Below are 25839 nucleotides of genomic sequence, written 5' to 3' on the forward strand. Positions count from 1 at the left end.
GGTGGCCCCACCCCCGATCTCCAGCCAGAGGAGATTAGATTGCCCTCCGCGCTGCTGAGCGGCGCGGACGTCAATCTAAACTCCCCTCTGGCTGGAGATCAGGGGGCGGGGCCACCAGCCATGTGATCATTTTCAAGAGGTTCCGGAACTCCATTCCACCGCGTTCCCCCTGAAAAAAAAGCCCTGCATACGTCTCCCATTTGTTAACTAGGAGGCTCCAATTGGTGCAAAATGCTCGACTGTTAGCAGGAGCATGAACACCACTCCTATCCTAGTCTCTCCACTGGCTACCTATCAGTTTACTGTGCCCAATTCAAGGTATTATTACATACAAAGCTCTTCACAAGCTCTTCATACTATGGGACCACCTCCCTCCCTATGTTCCTCCACGACCACTTTATTCATCTGAACAGGGTCTCCTACAGGTGCCAGCCTGCACATGGGCAAAATCAACAGCAGACTGTACATGGGGTTTCTCTCTGGTGGCCCCTACCCTGTAGAACAGCCTGCCTGAGGTGGTCAGGAGAGCCCCCACTTGCCTGGCTTTCGATGCAAAACCGAATTATTCAAAAAGGCTTTTTACTCAGAAAGGAGGGCTGTATTCTAGGGAGGGGGTCTCAGATGCTTCACTAATGAGTTAGGGACCATAGACTTCACCACTATGTTGCCTTACATATTATCTTTTGCTTTAAATAAGTACTCCTATATACTACCTGTGCTTCGTGTTATCTAATGTCAGTCCTAGAATTGATTATGTTCTGTTTCAGCATTTCTTCAACTCTGTATTGCATCCTTGCTAATGCTATGTGTCTTTGTAAACTTGTATTTATTTACCCTATGGCATTGTTTATGGAAACGTCCTTGAAACTGATTGTACTAATCTCACACTATGTAATCTGCCCTGAGTCTCAGTGAGAAAGGTGGACTATAAATGACATAAATAAATATGCACTGATCTCTGGCTCTATCAAACATCATACAGGCTGAAAAGAACTAGCAAGTTTTCAGAAGGAAATAGTGCAAATACAGCTTTCCAACAGAAAAGCAATGAGCTCTTAACATGAACCAAGTTTTTTTTCTAGAACAGTTTAAATTTTTTTTAAAAGAGAGGAGATGCCCAGATAAAAGTGAGGAATTCCCAAAGCATTGGCTGTCATCAGGTTTAGTCGCAGAGAAACACAATAATCAAAAAGATATTTAGTTTAATACAAATTTTATACAAAGAAAATGTGAAAAAATACTTCCATATGCTAAAAGCAATTATGCTTCACAAATAAGGCCAGCTAGGCTATCTTTGACACAACTGCAATTCACAAATATTCTGCTCTTGATTTTGATTTCCTTCTAGGTTTTTTCCCCCCCTTCCCTCTAATGTGTGTACTAGCTGGAGACTGTACAAACTGCATCCTTTATAAACAATGGGAAAATCAACATGACTAAAATGTACAACAAAATGTACTGGAATGATATCATACAATTAGTTTTCTCATATACATACATCACCTTTGCTTTGTTCAATGCTTTTGTATACACAACATACAAATGGTACTACAGTATAAGTGTAACAGACAGCGTTTTTATGGGTTACTTCCTCTCTCATACTGTACTGTTTCATGCTTACATAAAAACAAAAATTCCATAAGACATGCTCTAGTCCAGCATCAGTGTCCTTTGCCCACATTTCTTTTAGTAACGAGTCCTCTCTCCATGTCTAGTTCTTGTTCCCTTTGAAAAGCATTTCAAAGTCCTTTGGATAGGTTTTCTTTCTTTTTTTAAAGCAAAACAAACAAAAGGAAAAAAGGAAACAATCAACTATAAAGCAAAGCCAAAAACCCTGTCCTTTCTGGAATTATTGATATTATAATACCAACTACTTGGTATTAAGCTTTCTATCTCCCTTCTCTTAGCATGAATGAAATTTAAAATTTTTTGTAAACAATTGCTCTCATTTTAAATATGCAACACAAAATATGCCCTTTTACATAACCGAGGCCCAAAGACTGGAAACTCCTAATTCAACAAATTTTAAAATGGCCAGTTTCAGCTTGAGTTGCACCAAGAGATGTGCAGGCATTGCTTTCGTTTCCAAAGGCTGAGTGGTTCACAGTCTGCTCTTTCTTAGATCCAAAAGAGGAAGAATGATTTATGTGCAACTGCAGTTCCCAGATGACTGTTTCTCTTGCTGTTGTTTGTGATTTAACCTTTCCATCACCAACTTCCAACACTCCTCATATGTTGAAGTCAATACAAATATAAAAAAGGAGATGGTACTTTAACATCATCCACAAATTATACATAATTTACAACAGAAGCATAGATTTACCATGGATCTTAATCAGTTCTCAAGCCTTTTAAAGCCATGGCAAATGCTTTACATTAATGTAGTGTAATTAAACGCTTTGTACACACATACAAAGCTAAAAGTCTGAACCTTTGAGGTTAATCCAAAACAAATGGTGGGAATTTTTTTCACATTTCTATTATAAAAATTATTATTTATTCCAGCAGTCGCCTGGATTTCTTTGTTAGTTGTTAGACTCTTCGTACTTGGACAGGCATTGTCGTCTGAACGTACTGAACTCCCGTTCTCATTGCCACAGTCCCAGCTGTAGGGCTTACTACCACCGGAATGGTCTGGGGGGTGAAACCAAAGCAGAAATACACATGTCAGAGACCACAGATACACAGTCACAGAAATATACAACTGCTTAACAAGAAAGCTCCTGAGAAAGATGCTAGCAAACAAATTCTTAGAACACACAACACCGTCATTCTACACCCTACAACTCTGCCACAGTAAACAGAGTACAGGGGAAAGAGGTATACTGCTACCGCAAATGCAATACTTGAAAAAGCAGTGAAAATCGTGTGTGTAAATATCCTTCTGATATATCTGTAAATAATACATTAACAGCCCAGGACACATTAATATTTTTTAGTTACATGGTAATTCCATAAGGAATTAGCCTATGTTAGCCTGCTGTTGCAAAATTAAGTGGGAGTCTAATGGCAGTTTAAAGACTAGGAGAATTTATTCCAGCATACGCTTTTGTGAGTCGGAGCTCAACTCTGTCAGTGTTTAATTGTGCTATAAACAGGCTATCTATCCTTCCATCCCAAAATACAATCTTTTCATTATTTAAATAACATAAAAAACAAACCAGGTAGTTAAGGTTATAAACTAGGAGATGGGTGCCCCCCTTCCTTCACGCTTTAGCTATCAGGATTATTTCGAGAGACCAGAAAATGTTTACTAAGAGCTCTTCCAATGAAAGAATGCCAAGGCCAAAAATATAATTTAGAGATTTGAAATTGATGTTTATCAAAATTGCCAGGCTTAGGCACACATATGGTTACGCTTGCAAAGTGTAAGTTTAAAGGAAGCCAAATTGAGTCTTCTACATCAATGTAAGATTGCAACCTTGGCAACACATTATATATATATATATATATATATATATATACACACATACATATATTTAAAAGACTAATTAAACTGAACAATTAGCACAGAGTAACGAATTCATCTAGCATTTTGTCACTTTTGACAGACATTGATCAGATGAGCAGAGAAGGAACCTCACCCTGGAGTAGTTTGGTCATCTGTACAGGCTCTCTATTTCTACCAGTGGCCTTCCTCTGGGAAGTTCAGGGAATCTTGGCAATGGCTATCATGTTTGCATCAACACTGGATAACTAGAGACATACTGCTTCTTAACAGGGGGTTATTTTTCACTCTCACGATAGATTATTCTGCATAAATTCTCTAACCCTCTAAAAAACTGAACACATCTGGAAAGCTATCACCACATGTGTACCTAAAGACACAAAACATTATCATTGCATAGACTGTATGCTGCATGAAGTACTTATTTTTTCTGTTCTAAATTTGCTGCCAATCAGTTTCACTGTATAATTATGAATTCTAATACTATGTGACAATTTCACTGATCCCTATCCCACAAGTTGTTCATAATCTTATTAACATCTATCATGCTTGGATATCATGTCATGAAACAGTAAACACCAGTAGATCTAAAGCGTTATGATGACAATACAAGGCTAAAAGTGCAAGCCAGGAGGAAGGGGGAGCGCTAAGGGAAGTGACCAGTCACTTATGTTGGTCTATCTCGGAGATATAAAGGTGTAGTGCCCCACTGCTATTACACTGACCACAACATCACCAGCACAACCCACTGCACTAGAGGAGAAAGGGGCAGGCCTAGGGGCTTGGGGAGTTAATCAGCTACCTAAACCACTCCAACCTAGGAACACCCCTGAACCAGCATAAAATTAGGCCATCCAAAATTACAGCGTAGCCCATAGGCTCCCATTCAATGGAAAAGGCTAAATGCTCACTCATAGGTGTGATCCTGCCCACAAGCCCCAGTACAGCACAGAATACTGACTGGCTGCAGCCAATCACACCCCTCCCCAACAGTGGCCAAACACCCTTCCCTGTACGCAATCACAGCATCTCCCCGCACTATATAAACCTTAGCCAGGATTCCCCATAGCTCAGATGATAGGGCAAGTGACACAGGACTCTGCCTCTGAGGTCTCCAACTTGCATACTTAAGAGTGCATAGTGTTTCACCCTGGTGGTAGAAAATGCACAGAGAGCACTTACCACAGAGGGGGTACTTAACATTTACACCCAAGGGGAAGAGCAAACCTCCTTGCTGTGTGACTAAAAGGTCTCAATTTTAGAACCCTTACAGGTATCCCATCTTTTGAGACGCACATCGAAGGAGCACTAACAGGTGAGTACACTAACAGGTGAGCAGGGGTGGGGATCCAGCAGGCTTGGTCCAGGAGTTTGCACCCACCTCCCTCTTCCCCCTCACATGCACCCGGGGTGCTTGATGATGCAGGCTCCCATAACCAGGGAGGACAACCCGAGGAAGCTGCACCCAGCAGTATGCTCCATATCATGCAATGGAGTATATCCCCAGGATGTGTACCTAGGAGTGTGGGCTACGATGCTGGTGTGTGTGCATTGCAGAGATGCTGGCAGTCCTGTCATAAGCTGTTGGCAGTCTCTTGTCAAGGTGCCCCCATGACCCAGGTGGGGGAGGAGGCACAACGAGGTGTGTGTGTGTGTGTGTGTGTGTGTGTGTGTGTGACAGCTGCTCCGCTATGCTTGGTGGTACTGCTGGCCAAGCAATCATGGTACCTATTGTCTCACAGGATTAGAGTATTGCAGGGTTGCAGCAGCAGATACAGTAGATATAGCTGAGGTGTAAGCCACACAGTGGACAGATAAGTGTTGTTTGGTTGGCTATGGCATGCATTTCTGGGGGAGTACCCTGACAGATGGAGCCCCTTCTGGAGGGCACAAATCCTACTGGGTCCCCACTGGTATGGCTTGCAGAGGTTAAGAATACTATGCTGTTTTCATCACTGCATCTGTCTCTGTCTGGTATCTGTGCAGGTGGTGATTCAACAGGGAGACCTAGGAGGATACCATTCCTGGTACACTATGGTCTGGCTGCTGTGACTGGTGTGGCTCATGTTGCTCTACTGTGGGGCTGCCATCTCACTGGTTCCAGCCCAGCTTATGCACCATCCTGGCTCAGGCAGCCATTCATCCAGCAAGTCCACCCCACTCACAGGCATGCTGTGATAGGGTGAGCTAAGCCCATCTCTCCATGGCTTCTCGAAGCAGCCTGCAGAGGTGCAGGGGCCATACTAGATATCTCATTATTATTTCTCTCCTGTCTGAAGTGATCTACAACTCTGTCCCTGTCTGTTGTTAAGCAGATGGGGTTTGCTTCCCACCCCTCCCAGCATACCATTCTCTGCTCCTTTCTGTGATTTCCCCAAAGTGCCTCCCAGAACGATTTCCCTTTCACACATCTGAGGGGGTGGCCTCTGATTTAGGGAAGCTTATGCTGGGATTGATGTTGTCAGTTGTCATATTGCCACGGAACCTGCTTTGTTTAGCTGCAAAATATGATATACTCCAGTGGAATCTTAAAGACTAATGAAATGTAGTTCACCAAAAGCTTCAAAGTATGCAGCTCACCTCATCCACAGACACATGGCCACCCCTCCACAGTCCCCATACCTTTCCCACTCTCACACTCCTTTTCCCTTCTTTTTCTGAGGAAGAGGGTGTATGGCATGGGACAGAAATGGCTGCATGTGAGCAGCACTTTTGCTGTCAATCAAATAAGGTGGTTCTGCTGTTTCCCTGTCCCTCCCCTGTGTGCTATGGCAGGAGGACACTCAGGTCATGTGCCTCTGTTGGGATTGCACTACTGCTGGATCTTTCCTTCCTGTTCTCTGCCACTCTGGTTGTGGAGGAAGTGGTGCTGAGGGGCAGTGGCTGCATCAGCAGGTGTGACTGGCGGCGCCTGTGTGCATCACTTAGAGGAACATCATCAGGCACTGCTACCTGATTGGTGAATGTTGCTGGGGTTGCTATGGACTTCAGCATGCTTGCTATGCATGCTTGCGATGCACTCTGACCCTTGTGGGGGGCAAATGTTGCTTTTGCCACCACAGAATGTCCACAGGGATCTGATCAGTGCTGCTGCTGTTACACTGTCCACTGGCTACCACTGCTGCAGCAGCCAGTACTGGACTGTAAATGTACAAGCTATGATATGTACTAATCACTGTAAAATAATATGATGGAAGGGCAAAAAGTCCATCAAGGACTTTCACATATAACAAATTAATCTGCATAATCAAGATTGTATAATAAAAAGACAGCAGGACTGAATGTGTTCCCCATGACAGAAGTTCAGCGTGGTTCCAGGAAACTCAAGCAACTGAGTCAAGCAAGCTATGAACCAACAGTAAAAAGCCAAGAAAGGACCAGAACCCAATCTGAGTTTGAGAAAAAATGTTGACACTCGGAAATATGGTGAGCTGTCAGATTCAACAGTCATATATAATGAGTAATGCAAATTAAACCCCATTCAATAGGTCTCCTTAAAGAAAAAAAATGCTACATCCCATCTTTTATTTGGGGCAAGGCTCTCATGTCCCAAAGAAAAGTTCTCAAGGTTTTGGAGCAAGACTCTTTAAAGATCACAAAATGACTTAACTGGCTGAGGCTGAAAACTACTAATATCCATCTGTTTATTCCAACTATCTTGATTCTAATGAAGTTTTTTTTTTCTTCCAAAGGGGTTCAGAGTTCTTTCTTGCTAAAAACTATCTTCTGAGCACAGAAGCTGAACTTTGGGGACTGCTGAAGTATTGGATAAAAAGCTAAATGGAATTCCCCTCTGCCTGATAGATGATTACACATTGGAAATTATGATGTCCAATGGATTAAAGGGCATGGAATAGGATCTTAATCCCTATGATAGGGTCAACATATTTCTTCTCAGCAGTCCCAGTGCCCTTAGACAATAAGGTAACTCTGCAAACCTGGGGTATATATTCTGTACATCATATGCCTCTCTTGATACAATGTAAACTTGGAGACCTAGTGTTAAATAAAGATTAATGGCAAAACAAGAGGAGGGACTATATATCTGCAGTGACACGTATACGAAAAGACAGCTGAAAAGATAACTAACTAGATGCTGACTAGGCTTGGAATCCTTGCTTGGCCCTGTGATAGAATGTATGGCATGAGGGAGATGGAATGTTGTACAGCAAAAGAAGGTATTTTGCAATGCAAACTTGAGATTTGAGACCAGTGAATTCATATCCTGATAATAGAGGAGACAGCCCCACCCCACCCCAACAGTGTTTTAATGCCAAGAGCAGTACTTACAATTGTGGGTTGAGTAGTTGGAATATAGGTGGTGGTCTGCGGTACCTGGACCAGTTTTATAGGCTGGCTGCTTGTCACACCTGTTGCTATCTGCAGAGGCAGCACAGGTAACCTCAGTGAAAGGTTCAGCGTTTACATAAAGGCCACCTATTTATTATAATCATCATCGTCATCGAAATTTGTCAAATGCTTGGCTCATATAAAAATTTTACATTTCAATGAATTCACAGGTTACATTTTTGTTAATAAAAACAAAATTCAAAATATGGATGTGAGAATGTACACAGACTGATGCTTCAAAAATGTACAGCAATTGTGGGAACACAGTCTGAGATAGCAGGCAGGGGATAGCATGGCAGTAACTCCAGATTATAGCATACACAGCATTACTATCAATAACCTATATTTCCAATGGGTCAGTGAACCCTGGTAAGGTTCATTACTGTTTCTTGAGCAGCAAGGGCTACCCTGGTCTCTCTCCTCCTACTAGTATATGCTGTTCCAAGTACTTTTTTGTAAAAAAATAAATCAAAAAAAATTAAAACATATGAAGCCTACAGGTCAACCTACATAATATTATGCTCACAAAAATCATGGATTCTTGAATTAATTGTGAACCCTGTTATTACAGAGTGGCTGGCTGAGATACCATCTTGAAATTAACATACTGGAGAACAAGATAACAGATTTCTCTCACAAAATGCTTTTGGATGAAGGGATTAAATATAGAGTAAAACAATGTTGCACTTACCTGTAATGTCTGTTGAGTGTCTTCTGTGCAGACACACATAGGGACTGCACCTGCGCAGGCCTGTCTCAGAGAGAGATTTTTAGCTCTAAGACTTCTAAGGGGGCGTCTCCACCTTTCTGTGCATGCCAGGTGTTTTCAAACCCGGCAGCCATGCAGGAACGCAGAGCGCCCTCTCATCCCTCAGTTCTCCTAGGCCGCCAGAGGATGAGTCCAATCTTTTTTTTTCTCCTCACAGCGGGGTAGGAGGGAGGGAAGGTGTGTCTGCACAGAAGACATTCAACGAACAACAGTTACAGGTAAGAGCAACACTGTTTTCATCTTCTGTGCAGCCCCACATTGGGAGTATAACAAGGAACTCACCAATGGGGGCAGGTGTGAGGAACATCTAAGTGAACAAAGACTGAAGTAGTGCATTCCCCACAGCTGCGTCTGATCTGGAATTCGTGTCAATTGTGTAGTGTCTGATGAACATATCAGTGGATGACCACATGGCGGCTTGGCAGTTGTCTCGGAGGGATGTGCCCTGGAGGAAGGCTGCAGAGGATGACTGAGCCTGTGTTGAGTGTGCCTTGATTATCCTTGGACATGGAGTCTTTGCTGTAAAGTAGCATAGTCTAATGGCCACCACTATCTATTTGGAAAGAGACCGGGTGGAGACTAATAGGCCCTTACGTGGGCCTGCATAACAAACAAAAAGAGACTTTGACTTTCTGAAGGGTCTTGTTCTACGGAGGTAATATAAGAAAGCCCTTTTCACATCTAAGGTGTGCAGTGTACGTTCTGAGTCTGACGTGAGGTTTGGAAAAAAGACTGGTAATGACAACTTCTTGTTCAGGTGAAAGTTTGAGACTATTTTTGGGATAAATTTGAGACTAGAATGTAGTATGACCTTCTGTGAGAAGAACTGTAGAAAAGGGGCATCTACCCATAGGGCACCTAATTCCCCGACTCTCTTCAGAGAGGTGATGGCTACTAGGAAGGCCACCTTCCAAGACAGATGTGCTAAAGTAATGACCTAAGGGTTCGAAAGGTGGTAGCATTAATTGAGCCAAAACTAGAGATTCATTGAGGGACTGGGTTAGTCCTAGGTGGAAAGGTGCAAACTGCATGGATATGTGGTTGGAAAATGAGGTCTTGCCATCCACCTGTTCATGGAATGCTGAAATAGCAGCAAGATGAACCTTAACTGATTATGCTGTTAGGACTTTATGTAGGAGGGGGAGAAGGTAATCAAAAACCATGGGTACGGGACAGGAGAAAGGGGATTGTTCTCTTTCCAACACCCACTTTGTGAAATTATTACATTTCATATGATACCCTGGTAGAGGGTTTCCTAGCATTTAGAAGGATCTGAGTTACTTCCCCTGAGAAGGTAGGTGCTCTGGGAACAGTAGCCAGGCTGTAAGGCTGAGGGTGGTGACATCGTGGTGCATAATTTGACCCCTCGATAGTAGGTCTGGAGACCCTGGAATTGACCCTTGACCATCTCTCAAGGAGTGGAAACCAATCCCTCCAGGGCTAGATAGGTGCAATGAGGATGCAATGTGTGTGGTAATGTCTGATTCTGCAAAAGACGTGAGGTAGTAAGGGTATTGGTGGGAAAGCATAAAACAGTCCCTTGTCCCATGGTATCTGGAATATGTCCCCCATGGAGTGGCAATCCAATCCCAGCAGAGAGCACAACATCTCGGCATTGGTGTTCTCTGAAGTGGCGAAGAGGTCGATTTCTGGAAATCCCCACTTCTCAAAGATTGGGCAGATATACCTGTCGTTGATCGGCCACTCGTGGTGCAGCCTGAAAAGTCTGCTCAATGTGTCTGCCCTGGTGTTTGATGTGCCAGCAATGTGTATTGCCTGAGGGAAGGTGTTATTCCGGAGAGCTCGTAGCCAAAGTTGTGTGGTTTCCTTGCAGAGTTAAAGAAGCTGTTTCCTCCTGTTTATTCAGGTAGTAGAGTGCAGTGGTATTGTCTGTTTGCACCTGAACTCTCTTGTTGTGTAACATTCCTACAAAAGAGGTAAGTGAGTAACATATGGCTCTCAATTCTAAAACATTTATGTGCAACCTGGATTCAGTTATTGACCATGTGTTCTGTATCAACAATTCCTGAAAATGGGCTCCTCAGACTACAAGGGAGGCATCAGTGCTTAAACGCAGGTGGGTGGATGCCAAAAGGTGTACCCCTATATAGGTTATCCTCGTTTGTCCACCATTGTAGTGATCTAACAGCAGTTCTGGGGATTGACAGGCACTTAGATTGTGGTTCCTTAAGAGGATCAAACTTCCTAATGAACCAGTTTTGAAGTGGCCTCATAAAGAGGCGTGCAAAGGGGACCACACAAATGGTAGAAGCTGTAAGTCCCAGTAATTTCTGGATGGATTTAGCAGGTTGAAAACATTTGGACGCAAAATGGTGCACCACTGATTGCAGGAATGCTGTTCTATCTCTGGGCAGAAAGGCCCTACCTGCTCTTGCACCTAATGTGGTACCTATAAATTGTACAATTGGAGCTGGCTCTAGGGAAGATTTTTTTCCAGTTAATTAGCAGACCTAAATTAGAAACAGTTTGAATGGCAAGTTCAATGTGTTTTAGCAACGCATCGCTGGACTGACCCACCAGGAGCCAGTCATCCAGGTAAGGGGAAATAATGCACCCCTGGATCTGAGGGGTGGAGCTGAAGAGAGGGTAGAGCAGTGTACTGAAAAGTTTCCCCTCCATAACAGAAGCGTAAGTATTTTCTGTGTACATGGTGTATAGCAATGTGGAAGTATGCGGCCTTTAAATCTAGGACCGCAGACCAAGAATCAATTTCTAAATATTGAATGACATTAGTCAACATGCAAAATTTTTCAACTTTAATGAAAGTATTAAGTTGGCATAAATCAAGAACTGGTCTGACTCCACTCTCTTTTTATTCTCTGTAAAGTAGTTGGAGTAAAAAACAAACTTGGAATCATCTGGGGAAACTTTCTGTAAGGCCTCTTTTTCCAGCCACTCAGAGATGGTTAGGTGTAGTTCCTGAGAAGGAGTTGCTGCATATTTGCCTACAGGGGATAAGGGTGGAGTGTCAACAAAATGCAAACGGTAGCCATTTCTAATGATGGCAAGAACCCACGAATCATTTGTGATCCATTTCCACTGGGTTGCAAATGGTGCTACTCTGTCCAGAAAGGAACAGTGCTGCACAGTAGGTGTGGCAGTCAGTCAGAAAACAGATTTTTGGCTTTGGGGTTGTTTTGGAGATTGTGATTGAGTTTGCTTGGTTCTTGGACTGCTTGATCGTGTTCCAGAGTTGCGGTGATAGGAAGAATATCTCTTGGGGGATTAGTAAAGCTGATAAGGCTGGTAACCATACCTTGGGTTCTGTTGCTGGTACTGTTGACGGCCCTGGGTGTGGTATCAACAGTGCTGCTGTTAATATTGTTGCTGGGGAGCAGTAACTCCCAGGGAATGTGCAGTTTGTCTGTTATTTTTCATTTCTGAGAGAGATTCATCTGTCTTTTCGGAAAAGAGCAACATACCCTCAAACGGGAAGTCTTCAATCTTACTACGTTTATCAGGAGTTAATGTAGTGGATCGTAGCAAGGAATGTCTACATAGCATAATGGCTTAGGCTATGGTTCTTGCAGCACATCGTTGTGTTTTTCTGCAGTCATCTGCTGTTTGGCCAATCTGGCAGACTCACCTTGGAGCATGCGAACCTGTCCTCAGGTAGATTTGTTATGTACTCTGAAAGCCTTTCCCAGAGGAACAAGTTGTATGACCCTGTAATGGCCTGGTAATTTGAGATTCTAAAATTCGGAGCCGCGGATGAGTATATCTTTCTCCCCAGTGAGTCCAATTTACGGCCCTCTTTATCACTTGGTGATGAGTGGGATCCATAACTATGTTTTGGTTGAACTTCCTCTGTAACCAATGAGGATGGTTGAGGGTGGTTAAATAGAAATGCACAATCTTGTTGCTTTAACTTGTAATAACCCTCCACCTTACGTGATGTGGCCAGGGTGGAGGCTGGCTTCTCCCATACTCCATGGGCTATGTCGAGTAAGTCCTCTACCACTGAGAAGGCAACAGATGAAGTAGTGTCGAAGTAAAGGGCCTGAAGCACCTTACTTTTAGGTTTGGGTGTGGTAAAGAAACATCCAGTTCCAGTGCTCTGACCATTCTGACCGGGGCCTTCGGTTCTGTTTGCAAAGGGCTCGGAACAGAAGCCACAGAAAATGCCTGATCTATATCTTCACCAATACTTTGCCCTTCCTCTTCCTGCTGGAGAGCAGGAGTGGGGAGGGGATGGAGTAGGTGGCGGGCAAAGTATCTCCTCCTCAATAATGAGTGGGTTGATGATGCTGAGCGATGCCTTTCCTTATGAGAAGGAGTAGAGGTGGGCCTCTTCAAATGTTTCATCTCTGACTTGGCCTTCATTGGAACCGGCTCCAAGGAAGCTCGTTCTGACCTCGCCAATTCCGAGGAATGGCATTTCAAGGCAGCCGTTCTCCTCTTTGGATTATTTTTTATTTATTTATTTATTTATTCAATTTATATACCGCCCATCCCAGGGGCTCTGGGCGGTGAACAGTTAAAATTGATAAAAACAAAAACTAAAATCAATATACAAATAATAAAACAAATTAACAAGGTGCAGTGGTGGGGAGAACCTTCCCCACCCCAAAGGTGGGAGGCCGACATGGCACCGCCCCCTTCAATCACCAAACGCCTGGCGGAACAGCTCTGTCTTACAGGCCCGGCGGAACGATAATATGTCCCGCTGGGCCCGGGTTTCCATTGACAGAGCGTTCCACCAGGCTGGGGCCAGGACTGAAAAAGCCCTGGCCCTGGTTGAAGCGAGGCGGGCTTCCTTAGGGCCGGGGACCACAAGTAAATATTTATTCGCTGATCGGAGCGATCTCCGGGGAACGTACAGGGAGAGGCGGTCCTGAAGATATGCCGGTCCCAACCCACTCAGGGCTTTAAAGGTAAGAACCAACACTTTGAACCTGATTCGGAATTCAACTGGAAGCCAGTGCAGCTGGCGCAGGACAGGTGTGATGTGTGACTGGTAAGGTATACCAGTCAGGACCCGTGCCGCCGCATTCTGGACCAGTTGTAGTTTCCGGATCAGGCCCAGGGGTAGCCCAGCGTAGAGTGAGTTACAGTAATCTAGCCTGGAGGTGACCGTTGCATGGATCACTGTAGCCAGGTCCTGGGGCGTCAGGTAGGGGGCAAGTTGCCTGATCTGACGAAGATGGAAAAATGCAGACTTGGCAACCGCCGTGACCTGGGCCTCCATCGATAGGGAGGCATCCAGGAACACACCCAGACTCTTTACCACTGGCAAAGTTGCCAGTGGTGTCCCATCCAGGGCAGGGAGCTGGATCCCAACATCTGGCAGCCCCCGTCCCAGCTGCAGGACCTCCGTCTTCACTGGGTTCAATTTCAGCCTGCTCTGTTTCAACCATGCCGTCACAGCCTCCAAAGCTCTGGCCAGATTGTCTGGGGCCGTGTCTGGCCGGCCGTCCATCAACAGAAAAAGTTGGGTGTCATCCGCGTATTGATGACAACCCAGCCCAAACCTCCGCACCAACTGGGCGAGGGGGCGCATATAGATGTTAAATAACATTGGGGAGAGTATCGCCCCTTGGGGAACCCCGCACACCAAAGGGTGACGGGCCGATAGATCTCCCCCGAGCGCCACCCTCTGTCCCCGACCCTGGAGAAAGGAGACCAGCCACTGTAAGACTGTCCCCCTAATCCCCACGTCGGCAAGGCGGCTGGCCAACAAATCATAGTCAACCGTGTCAAACGCTGCTGTGAGATCAAGTAACACAAGCAGCGCTGACCCGCCTCGATCCAGATGCCTGCGAAGGTCGTCTGTGAGGGCAACCAAGGCTGTCTCCATCCCATGGCCAGGACGGAAGCCAGACTGGAATGGGTCCAGGACTAGAGCATCATTCAGGAATTCCTGCAGTTGTACCGCCACCGCCCGCTCAATCACCTTGCCCAGGAACGGGAGGTTCGACACTGGGCGGTAACTGGACGGGTCGGTGGGGTCCAAAGATGGTTTTTTCAGGAGGGGCCGCACTACCGCCTCCTTTAACACTCCTGGAAAAACCCCAGAGCTCAGGGAGATGTTAACAATGGCCTCCAGATGGTCCCGTAGCCCCTCCGAGCTGGCCTTCACCAGCCAGGATGGGCAGGGGTCCAGAGGACAGGTGGTTGGCCTCATCCCCTGCAGGATCCTGTCAACATCGTCCTGGGAGAGCAGCCTGAAATGGTCTAATACGGACCCAGAAGACGGCCAAGGGGTCTCCAGTTCCCTTACTGTATCAACAGTGGGTGGCAGGCCACGGCGAAGGGACAAGATTTTACCCGCAAAATAGCTCGCAAAAGCCTCGCAGCCAATAGTTGAATTAAGAATTTGGTGGTGTCCCTGAGAGAGGGAGACCAAGGACTGAACTGTTTGAAATAATTGAGCCGGGCGTGAGCTAGCGGATGCAATGGAAGCAGCAAAGAAATCCCTCTTTGCTGCTTTCACTGCCACCTCATAGGCTTTCATAAACGTCCTATAAGATGTTCTTGCCTCTTCGTCGCGCCCCCGCCTCCACACTCGCTCTAGTCGTCTCAGAGACCGCTTCATCTGGCGAAGCTCCTCGGTAAACCAAGGAGCTACCCGTTTGCGGGCTCGGAGAGGACGGCAGGGGGCAATAGCGTCGATGGCTTCGGAAAGACGGCCATGCCAATCATCCACCAGCTCATCTAACGTACTGCCAGGGGGCATCGGATCCCGCAGAGCCGCCTGGAAACCAATTGGATCCATAAGCCTCCGCGGGCAAGCGTAAATCCGCTCACCGCCCACCCGGGAAAGGAGCGGCATGCTCAGACGAGCCTTCAGAACAAAGTGATCTGACCATGGCACTGCATCATAGGCATCCAGGACCACCATCATCCCCGCCCCAAAAATCAAATCCAGCGTGTGACCTGCTTGATGCGTGGGAGCCGAAACAAACTGGGAGAGTCCTAGGGCCGCCATGGAGGACACCAGGTCAATGGCCTGCATGGAGGCATCGTCGTCAGCATGGACGTTGAAATCCCCGAGAACCAAAAGTTTCGGGAATTCCAAGGCCCAGCTGGCCACCGCCTCCAAGAGACCAGACAGGGAAGATGCAGGTGCAGTAGGCGGTCGGTACACCACGCATATTGCCAACCTCTCCTTGGCGTCCAACACTAGGCCCACACAATCAATGCCAGTAATTTTTGGGGTGGGGAGTGGTCTGAAGGAGAAAGACTCCCGAATGAGCAAAGCCACGCCTCCCCCCCGACCACTTGTCCGGGACTGGTGGAGGACCGTATAACCTGGGGGGGCTAGTTCTTTCAAAGCGACCGTCTCGCCCTCCCTCACCCATGTCTCGGTCACGCAAGCCAGGTCCACATTCAATGCTGCAAGATAATCCTGCAGCGTTTTGGTCTTATTATTTATGGACCTGGCATTGCACAGCGCCAGTGTCGGAGAGTGGTTTAATATCCTAGCCCCACAACAGGTATATCTTGGGATGGGACGCAGATTGGAAGGGCACCGAGCCCTACCATGTCTCAATGCCCTTCCCAGGGCCAGATTAGAATCTGGATTAGAATCGGTTCCCTTAGTTGTTGGTTCCGAGGCAGTCGACTGCTGCTTAGGAAGGTCGTGTTGTCCAGTCTTTGGAACCAGGAGCTCGGAACCAGTGGTCGGGTCTGGCTCAGCAGATGGTTTTGCTGCTGGCTTAGAGGATCCTGACAAGATCATTTCCCACAGGGCTGCTTTAAGACGGGAGGCCTGATCGCTGTACACCTTAGGGGTAAACCTCTGACAGTGGTGGCAAGTGGCAACGTTGTGTGACTTATGAAAGCATCAATTGTGCTCATCCATGTGCTGCATTTTCGTGTCGCATTTGGAGCACTTTTTCAATAGCGTCTTCTGCGACATGATTTGTGTCGCCGTTTCTATATAGTAAACTATTAACTATCAACTATCAATTATCAAACTATTAAACTATCAACTATTAAATATTAAACTATTCACTACTGACTATGAAAGCTATCAAGGAGGTAAGTAGAGCGAAGAGACTGAGCAGAAAGATCTCTCTCACTGGCAGCGAAAAGAGAACTGAGGGATGAGGGGGTACTCCGCGTTCCTGTGCGGTGGCCCGGCGGGAAAACGCCGGGCATGCGCAGATGGTCGGAGACACCTCCTCAGACGTCTTAGAGCTAAAAAATCTCTCTCCTAGGCAGGCTTGCGCAGGCACAGTCTCAGTGTGGGGCTGCACAGAAGAACGAAGACAAAGAGTTCATATTATGGCAACTAGTTGTATTAGTCTAAGCTTCAGAAACGTGATTGGTTCTGAACTGGCAGATAATAAAAGAAAGAGATCTTGGACTTATACTGGATAGCTTTGATGAAAATGTTGAGAGCATGTGGCAGTAATGAAAAAAGCAAACCACATGCTGTGAATTAGGAAAGGTACTCAAAATAAAGCAGCCAATATTGTGATGGCCATGAATGGTGCAGCCCCATTTGGATCACTGTGTGCAGTTCTAGTTGCTGTATCTCAAAAAGTTATTTCAGGGTTGGAGAAAGTGCATAAGAGGGCAACCGCAATGATTAAGTGGTTATAGCATACTATAGTTTATTAAAAAGAAAACCAAGATTATTAAAAAAAACTAAGAGGGGACATGATAGAGATTTATAAATTTATGCACTATTTATAAAATGATGCACATAATTATAAAATTATGCACTATTTAGGGTTAGAAAGACTAGATAGAGATACCTTTTTCTCCCTTTCCCATAATAGTGGAACTGGGGGGGGGGGGACACAATGAAGTTGACAGGTAGTAGACTCAAAACACTCAATGATTAACTAAATTGTGGAAATCACTTAGAGGATGAGGTGATGACCATGTGCATCAGGCTGCAAAGGAGATTAGACAGATTCATGGAGGACAGGTCCATCGATAGCTACTAGTCATGATGATTAAAAGCAACCCCCCTCCCCCATCCACAGGTAGTAATCCTCTCAACGCCAGTGCTCAGAGGCAGCTCAAGTGGAGGCCTTGGCTGTTGTGCTGTTTGTTGGCCTCCAGGGCAACCAAGTCGCTGCTGTGTGAAACAGGATGAAGAACTTGAGGGATCCAGCAATGCTTTTTCTTTGTATTTTGCTTAATTAACTTTTATTCCACTCTGCCTCTAAAGAGCTCAGGGTAGAAAAGAGATGGTTCTCTGCTTCTCCATTTTATCCTCACAACCACCCTGTGAAGCAGGTTAGGCAAAGATAGAGTGAATTGCTCAAAGTCACCCAGTGACTTTTACGGCAAGTTAGGATTTGAATCTGGATTTCTCTAAGCCTAATCCAACACTCTAACTACTACACCACCCAGGCTTCCAGTGGTATAAACATATCTGATAACAAAAGCATAATGCATTATCTATATTCTAATTCATATGATTTGCAGAACATTAATAGGTTTCACTTTGTATGCCTGAAATAAGTATCTGAATGCTGCCCTACAGAACACTCAGGATTTGTTTTAATAGAACCGTCTTAGGTTCACTACACGTGAAGGAAGAAAGTAGCTGAATAAAAAAAGACATAAAACTGTGTAACATGAACAACAGTTTTAAAACTGGGCTTTGGCCTCACGGCAGCAGAACTGGAGTATTAGGAGCTTTACAAAGCACATGCAACATGCATTTCAAAAACCTAGATGGGAGAAATGCCAACAGACAATGATGATGAACCAGAGCTGTCACCTTAACTCAGGGCAAATATGTTCTGAAACTCTATGTAATTTCATAACAGTAGGACGAAAGGAAGGGACAGGGAAAAAAACCCAGAGACATATTGGTCCTATCTTTCCAAAACAAGTCCCTACTCTCCCCCTAACATACTGTCAAGGTAAAAAAGAGGACAATCATTTACAAATTCAACACAAAGAAATGTTGCAACATGGACAGCAATACTCACTGTAACATTCTCCTTGCTCTTTTCTACAGCTGTCTCTTTTTCTTTTGGAGTACTGGCAGTTTCTGTAGGTGCAGGCTGTGCACTAGAAGCAGGCTGGGATGATTTATTTAACGTTTCTGTGCTAATTTCAGTATCTGTTTCTTGCTGTGTTGCCGTGGCTAAAAGGCAAAAAAATGGAACATAAATAAAATGTCAGCTAGTGGCGTGCACCAGGACATGTGCACTCACAAAGAGATTAAAAGATAAATAGCTTAACTGTAATAGTGGTGGTGGATATTACCTGACTGGGTGCAGGATTTCATATGTTCTGGCCAGTGCGCTTGCTGGCAAGGGTAGTCACAGTAGCTAGTGTTCCAGCAACAATAGAAGATGGCTTCTTTTTTGCAGTTGGCACACCACTGCTTCTTCTTGGTTTCATCTACCGCTTGCTGTTTTTCCAGCTCTAGCTGCTTCTTCACTTCTGCAATCAAGCGATCTCGTTCCTGTTCTAAACTCTGTCGCATTTCAGCCATTGTGAGTTCTAGTCAACAGATGGACATCATGGAGTAAGCAGTAGGTCCAATGGTTAAAGAAGAAACTACCCATCAGAAATCAGATTTAGTTCTAGACGGATTCATGACTTCTCGTTGGAAAATGTGATCCTTTATGTTCTAACTATAAATGCCATATGTAGAGAAGAAATCTTCCTATCTAGTAATTATAAATTCTGTTACAATGAAAAAGACCACAGTTAATTACCATTAACCGACATTGTCATTCATATTATTTTAAAAAGAAAGAAAACTTTTAAATTGTGTTTCAGGAAGTTACTTTAGAACTGCCTGTATACAGGAGCAGTGCTTCAATACATCATGTCCCATCACATTTTTTACTCCTTCATATAAGGACAATTTGTGCCAACGTGGAGTCGCAACTGGGATATTGCCACAGCCCATTACAAATCCCTTATTTTAGTGGCAACAGTACTGTTATTTGGATCTGCATTTTTATACCCAGGTTGTGTTTCATTTCTGAGAGTTCCTGCTGATGTAACCATTGAAGCTTCTCTATTTCAATCCTCAAACGACGAATCTGTAATATCAAAAATTAGGGCTATCGGTCAATTAAAGAACTTTAGCTTATTAACACTGCCATGTTTAATACAACAACTGCTTAAATATGCCTATAAATAGAACAGAAGAAAGCATTTTTATTTTTTAAAAAAGATGCATGCACATGTCACGGTCGGCTTCATCTCAGAAGAGGTACTGCCCTGTGCATAAGTGAGGAGGAAGCTGACTGTCAGTTGACACCCATGGATTTTTAAGCACTTACATTAAAATCTGCTACCTGATTAATCATGGACAACTTTTTAAAACCAAAGTATTTTAAATTGATATCTGATCTATTAATTGTACTAAATACTAAATACATTAAGAGAGCAATCCTGACTGGATCTACTCAAAATCCTACTCAGGTCTATTCAATGGGGTTCACTCCGAGGAAAATGATCTCAGAATTGTTGCATAATTGTACTAAATAATGCGGCCCTAGAAATAATATTTAATAAAAGGAACTATATAGGCTTGTTTTAAAAGGTCTCCAGTCTTCTAAATTAATTTTTGAAAAATAAAGGGCTAACAAGGTATCAGGGTTCTGCTTTTAACCAGACAGTATTTTCAGTATTTAAGAATAGCTAATAAGCCTCCTTTTCCCAATCATATTCTGCAAATATCCCCATTATGGTTGGCCTTGGTTAGTAATTGGATGGGAAGACCAGAGTTGCAGAGGGAAGCAATGGCAAACCACCCCTGTTAGTCTCTTGCCATGAAAACCCCACCAGGGTCGCCATAAGTCAGCTATGACTTGAGGGCATTCTCCACCATCACAACCCCCATTAAGGTACCTTGCAGAAATCATTGTGAAATTTATGTTAAAGTTTTAAAAGTGATCCGATGCAGAGTGGCAGACATTGGATTTCTAGTAATTGCATCGGTATACAGAACAGAAACAAGTGGAGAGAGAAAACACCACTACATTAAGCCCAATTAACCTTCTACACTAGTTTATTCCACAACTCATTTTTAATAATGGATAACAACAAATGAACAGTGAGGGACAAAAGATGAGGAATAAGTTTTCCTATTTTTCTCAACTGCCTTCCTATTAATCATCCTCCATGTTAAATGAATTTTCCTGATACAAGAAAAATCTTTTAATTTTTAAAAAAGCCACATAAGGCTAATGACAACTGATACTGACCTCAGCAATTGTACTTCCAGTGGTATTTTTGGAAAGGTCATTGTATATTTCAGTCATTGTTCCTTTTATGGCATCCATCATCTGTTAAATAAAAAAGTTGCATTTTATTATTTAGTAATTTTAAAAAATAACAAACAAGATGTCCAGGAATAAATTAACATCAGGCCATACTGAAATGCAAAATAAAAAGATATGGGAATTTTTTCTTTGGGTGGATTTTTATAAATTTCTAGTTTTCTGTTGTGTACTTAAGGAAGTGGGAGAGTGCCTCTGATGACTACTGCTGCAACATATATTGTTCTGAGTGCAATTCCAAGTGTTAGTGATGACTATCTTAGAGTCAGTAATGCTTGGAGAGATACTTGAAATTAGTAATGCAGAAATGCGTGGAGTCAGTAATGGGCTGGATTAAGCTGAAACTTAATCTTGAAAAGACAGACTTTGTCTGGGGTAGCAGAAAGGCTGACAGTGATGTGAGATCATCCCTGTCTTGGATGGGGTTATAATCCTCCTGAAAAATCAGGTTTGCAGCTTGGAATGTGTTTGCCCAGCTTTGTTTTGCATCAGCTGGGTCCATTCAGTCAGATCTAGCCACAGTGATTCATGCCTTAGTGACATCTCAACTGGACTATTGCAATGTGTTCTACTTGGGGCTACCCTGGAAGATGATTTGGAAGCTGCAGCTAGTGTAGAACGCTGCAGCTAGACTCCTGGTCAGGGCCAGCTATCAGAAACATGTGATCCCGATATTACAGCAATGACACTGGCTACCTATCTGCCCCCGGGCCCAATTCAAGATGCTGGTTCTATTCTTTAAAGACCTACATAGCTTGAGACCAGGGTACCTAATGGACCATCTTCTCCCATATATTCCAGCCTGGGAGTTAAGATCATAGGGAGAGGCCCTCCTGAGTGTCCATAGTTTGGTTGGTGGATACACAGGAGAGGGCCTTTTAGATGGCAATCCCACTATTATGAAACGATCTCCCCAGGGCTATTGGCCCGCTTTCTAGCTTTAGGAGGCAGCTGAAGACTGTTTCATTTAAGACAGCTTTTTAATGTATTTTAACTGTTTTGCTTTTAATTTTTTTAATATATATTTTTTTTTAAAAATTGTTTTGTAAGCCTCCTTGAGCACCTTGGGAGGAAAGGCAGCTAATAATGGTTTTCAACAACAACCATCTCTAAAGTCTTCAAACTCTTGAACTGGGATATTAAAGACCATTTTTTCTCATATCAACACACTCACAAAGATCTTTTGCTGAGGCCTCTCTTATGAGCCCTCACCTTCAGAACTTACGCACATGGTTACTGGAAAACTACCTCTTTTGCCCTGGTTCTGGAACTCCCTCACTATTCAAATACACTTGGCCACTACCCTATCATCCTTTACGTGGCAGCTGAAGTCCATTCTGTTTGCCCAGGCATTCAAACAACTAAATCTGCTACAGGTCTGATGTTTTGCTGCTCTATTTTACTGTTATTGTTTTAACTTCAGTTTTACTGCTTTTACTTGCAGGCTGCATTGTAGGTTATTTTGAATCACATGGAAAAGTGGGGTACAAATGTTTAAATAAATTTTAAAAATTAACTGGAAGGTAGGATTAAAAATTTTTACAAGCACACTCAGCCACGTATATTTGAGCCCCACCCCCCACATACAGTTCAAGCATGCAGCAAGCCAGCACACGGTAAAGTATTGCACTGTCCCCAGTATTCTTGCTTATACATTCTTTATACATAGAGAGCCATTCAAGAATGCGAGCATATATACCAGGTTCTGAATGGCTATAATTTAGAATTCAACCATCACAGAACTTGGCTACCTACAACATTCACCATGTGAAAAATAGCCATGTGTCTGCCTATTGTAAATTCTGAAAACTCCTCCAGAGCCAGACAGAAAGATGGAGAGGATTGTCTAAGGAAAAGAGTATTATTATCCATGCATTTTATTTTCTTGTGTCATGTCATTTTTCTCATCATAAATTAAAGCTCTATCTAAACTTCATATCCAGATTAAGACAACTAATATAGGACTTCAGAAGTTAACTTGACTGTAAATTCTAGTTGCATCCATCAAATCTTGAATTGCTTCATTCAGAATACACAAATTGAGAAGATAAAATCTCAAAAGGTACATCTTTCATCATTTAAACAGCTGCTAACTGAATGGGAAATACAGAGATCTGAGTATGTCTAAGCCACATTTTCTTTGGGGGAAAGAGCAGAAACAGAACAAAAAGAACAGAAGCTCAAGTTGTTTAATTTGCAACTGAAAACCTGAACAAAAATGGGATTACTTACACGTTGCCATTGTTCTTCCTGTTGGACTGCCCTGTGTAGTCCCCCACTATTGGTTATCGTACGCCAGCTGTAACACACGGGGAAACTTTCACAGCAGTATTTTAAACTGGCCACCTATGCACTTAAGGATGATGTTCAGTGAAGCACTTTTTATAGCCTGGCCCACTCATTAATTCTGAAACATCTTCCAATCATCCTCAAGAAAGGATTGAAGGGTGTACAAAGGCTGTAACAATTTATCTACATAACAATAAATGTTACATTAGATATAAGGACTTGTCCATGGCTAACCAGTGAACTCCAAGACTAGAAGGGATATGAAAACTTGTCTAAGACCACAGCTGTTTTCCCTATATCAGTTTGTTGCTAAGATATGCAACTGGTCAAGTATATGGCAATGAGTTTACTGTAGTGGGGCAATTTCTTAGCTTTTCACCCTCAGTATGGCCATGGCTCCTTCTTGTTATCAAAACAGCATCAATTACCAGAAAATATACAGGACAGATTCTCAAACATCTATAAACATGAAAAGTGGGTATGGATCCAAAAGAGGTAATATATACTGAGTATCAGCAAATAGTAAAGTATGCTAACTAAAATTGATAGGTTCTTTAAGAAAATTGTTTAATGGTAATCTGACAGAAAAAGTACATCCAAATCCCCTGATAGCAAACACTCTGAAAACAATCTAACAGCTACTATTCATGAGACTGTCCTGACAGCCAAAGCTGACTTACCCCCCCCCTCCCCACCACCCTCACACACACACTAATTGGGAGAGTTGGGCCAGAGGTGCACCCTATCAGTTACCAAAGACCCCACATTTTTGGAGAGTAGTCATATTGGGCAAACAAATCATTAGCTGACAGCTTGAGTCAAATGTTCATGATGTACCAGGACCATTTTGTTTTCTGTGGCAGACATTTCCCTTGATAGAACAGGCATAAGAAACAGCTCCCACTCCTGCCACTAACTCAGTGCAGGTATTTCATAATAAAAAGGAGAGCAACAGCAACAACTAATGGGCTCCTTCCACATATGCCTCCGTTATTTGCAAGGGAACACTCTGCAGGACCACTTTATCCCAGAAGAACCTAGGAAGACTGCTTGCATGATGCTATTGCTCTTTATACTCAGATGTGATATTATTATTGAATGAGGGGTGGGAATCACATTAAGAGAAAACGCCTAGTCCTTAGAGCAGGGGTCCTCAAACTACAGCCCGCGGGCCACATGCGGCCCACCAAGGCCATCTATCCGGCCCGCCGGGTGTTTTTGCCAGGTGCACAGAGAAGCCTCCCGGACTACAAAACCCGCAATGCTTTTCAGCAAGGCGCCCGCCGGCTGGGCCAAGGGAGCGCTGCGCGGCCTGTTGGGAGTCGTAGTCTGGCGTCGGGTTCCCTAACAGTTCGTCCAGCTGCTTCGCTGGCGGTGGGCTCGTTGGCGGCGGCTGCATGTTCCCGCTCTGCCTCAGCCGGCTGCGCTTCCCTCTCCGCCCGCCTGCCCGCCCTTCCCTCCACCAGTCCGCGAGAGCGCAGGCAGGAGCCCAGGAGGAGGGCCACGCAGGTGGGAGCCCTTTGGGGTGGGGGGCGCTGCGGACCCGCTGTGGGGAGGGGTGGATTGTTATAGTTTGAGGACCCCTGCTCTATAGTATCCATTGTACTGAATGTATATGTATTGGTACTTTGTATAATTCTTTATATTTTTATACCATTGACCATGTTTGCAAACACATGCCATCCATTGGTTATTTTCCTATTCTAAATCAATTTTTTTCAGTAAATGTCTTCATACACTTTTCCCTTCTAGATGCATTTGTTCATAGTTTTTTTTTTAACTATAGTCCGGCCCTCCAACGGTCTGAGGGACAGTGAACTGGCCCCCTGTTTAAAAAGTTTGAGGACCCCTGCCTTAGAGCCTCACAACAATCTATCTTGTTTTCCCGGCCCAATGCCAGGAACTTTTTTCATAGAATACCTACACAGTATCACCTCTTTTTCTTTAAAGTCCACCTACTCCATGAAGCCTTTGGTTTAAACCTCAACAGGAAATAGGCATACAGACATCTGACTGCATTTGCTTGCATTCATCTTTATCTTTTGGTTTAAACCTCAACAGGAAATAAGCATACAGACATCTGACTGCATTTGCTTGCATTCATCTTTATCTTTCGTCTCTTTGTCACTTCTCCAGTTGTTCACATTTAGATGATTAACTCCTCAGAGCAGACATCTATTTTGCTTATCCTCTGGAGATCCTTGTGGGTCCTGACATGTTATTCTATAAAGCATCCAAGTCCAGCAATACAGAGGATGATACAGAGCTGTGGTCCCAGATACTTCAGTCACCCCTCTCCATATTTTTACTTATAAAGACACAAGGGAAAATATGCAAGCAGCATTCCACTGGATTGCCTTCCAAGGGATGGGTAAAAGGAAGTTGTAGGAGGGCTCTGGAGTTGTCTCTTGTCCCAAGACTGTTAATCCCCTTTCAAATGACCTCATTCTTGTATATCTTGTTCCATAATTTTCCTCCCTCCTGTTTGCTTCCTCTCCCCCTTAATGTCACAAGTAGCAAGCAAGAGCAATGGACAGAAAATATGAACTAGATCTATGCTATTTTCAGATTGTCCCCTATATCCAAAGTATGGAATTCACTTCAGGTCAGGCCACAAGAGGAGAAACAACGATAATATGCCCTATCTCACACAACCGGGTAATCTATTTTTAAAAATAATTTATTGCCCTCTACCGTACACCATCTGTAAAAAGCAGTATTTACCTGTTTACATGTGAAGAACGCCT

General features: G+C 43.9%; 1 protein-coding gene across 5 annotated transcripts in view; it reads right to left on the reverse strand.

Moving 5' to 3' along the window:
* Window positions 1-1185: 1185 nt before the first annotated feature.
* ZMYND8 (zinc finger MYND-type containing 8) overlaps window positions 1186-25839 on the reverse strand; it is a 118386-nt gene continuing 93732 nt past the window's right edge. For 4 of the 5 annotated variants that reach the window (XM_054979882.1, XM_054979881.1, XM_054979883.1 and 1 more), the window contains exons 17-22: window positions 20729-20809; window positions 19480-19558; window positions 18768-19007; window positions 18488-18645; window positions 7739-7828; window positions 1186-2634 (exon numbers count right to left, since the gene is read on the reverse strand). In XM_054979882.1, coding sequence (XP_054835857.1) covers window positions 2533-2634; window positions 7739-7828; window positions 18488-18645; window positions 18768-19007; window positions 19480-19558; window positions 20729-20809 — 750 coding nt within the window. In that variant the 3' untranslated portion in view covers window positions 1186-2532. The remainder of the gene's footprint in view (window positions 2635-7738; window positions 7829-18487; window positions 18646-18767; window positions 19008-19479; window positions 19559-20728; window positions 20810-25839) is intronic. The other variant, XM_054979884.1, reaches the window with a different exon arrangement.

The sequence above is a fragment of the Eublepharis macularius genome, chromosome 5, assembly GCF_028583425.1.
Source record: "Eublepharis macularius isolate TG4126 chromosome 5, MPM_Emac_v1.0, whole genome shotgun sequence".
NCBI lineage: Eukaryota > Metazoa > Chordata > Lepidosauria > Squamata > Eublepharidae > Eublepharis > Eublepharis macularius.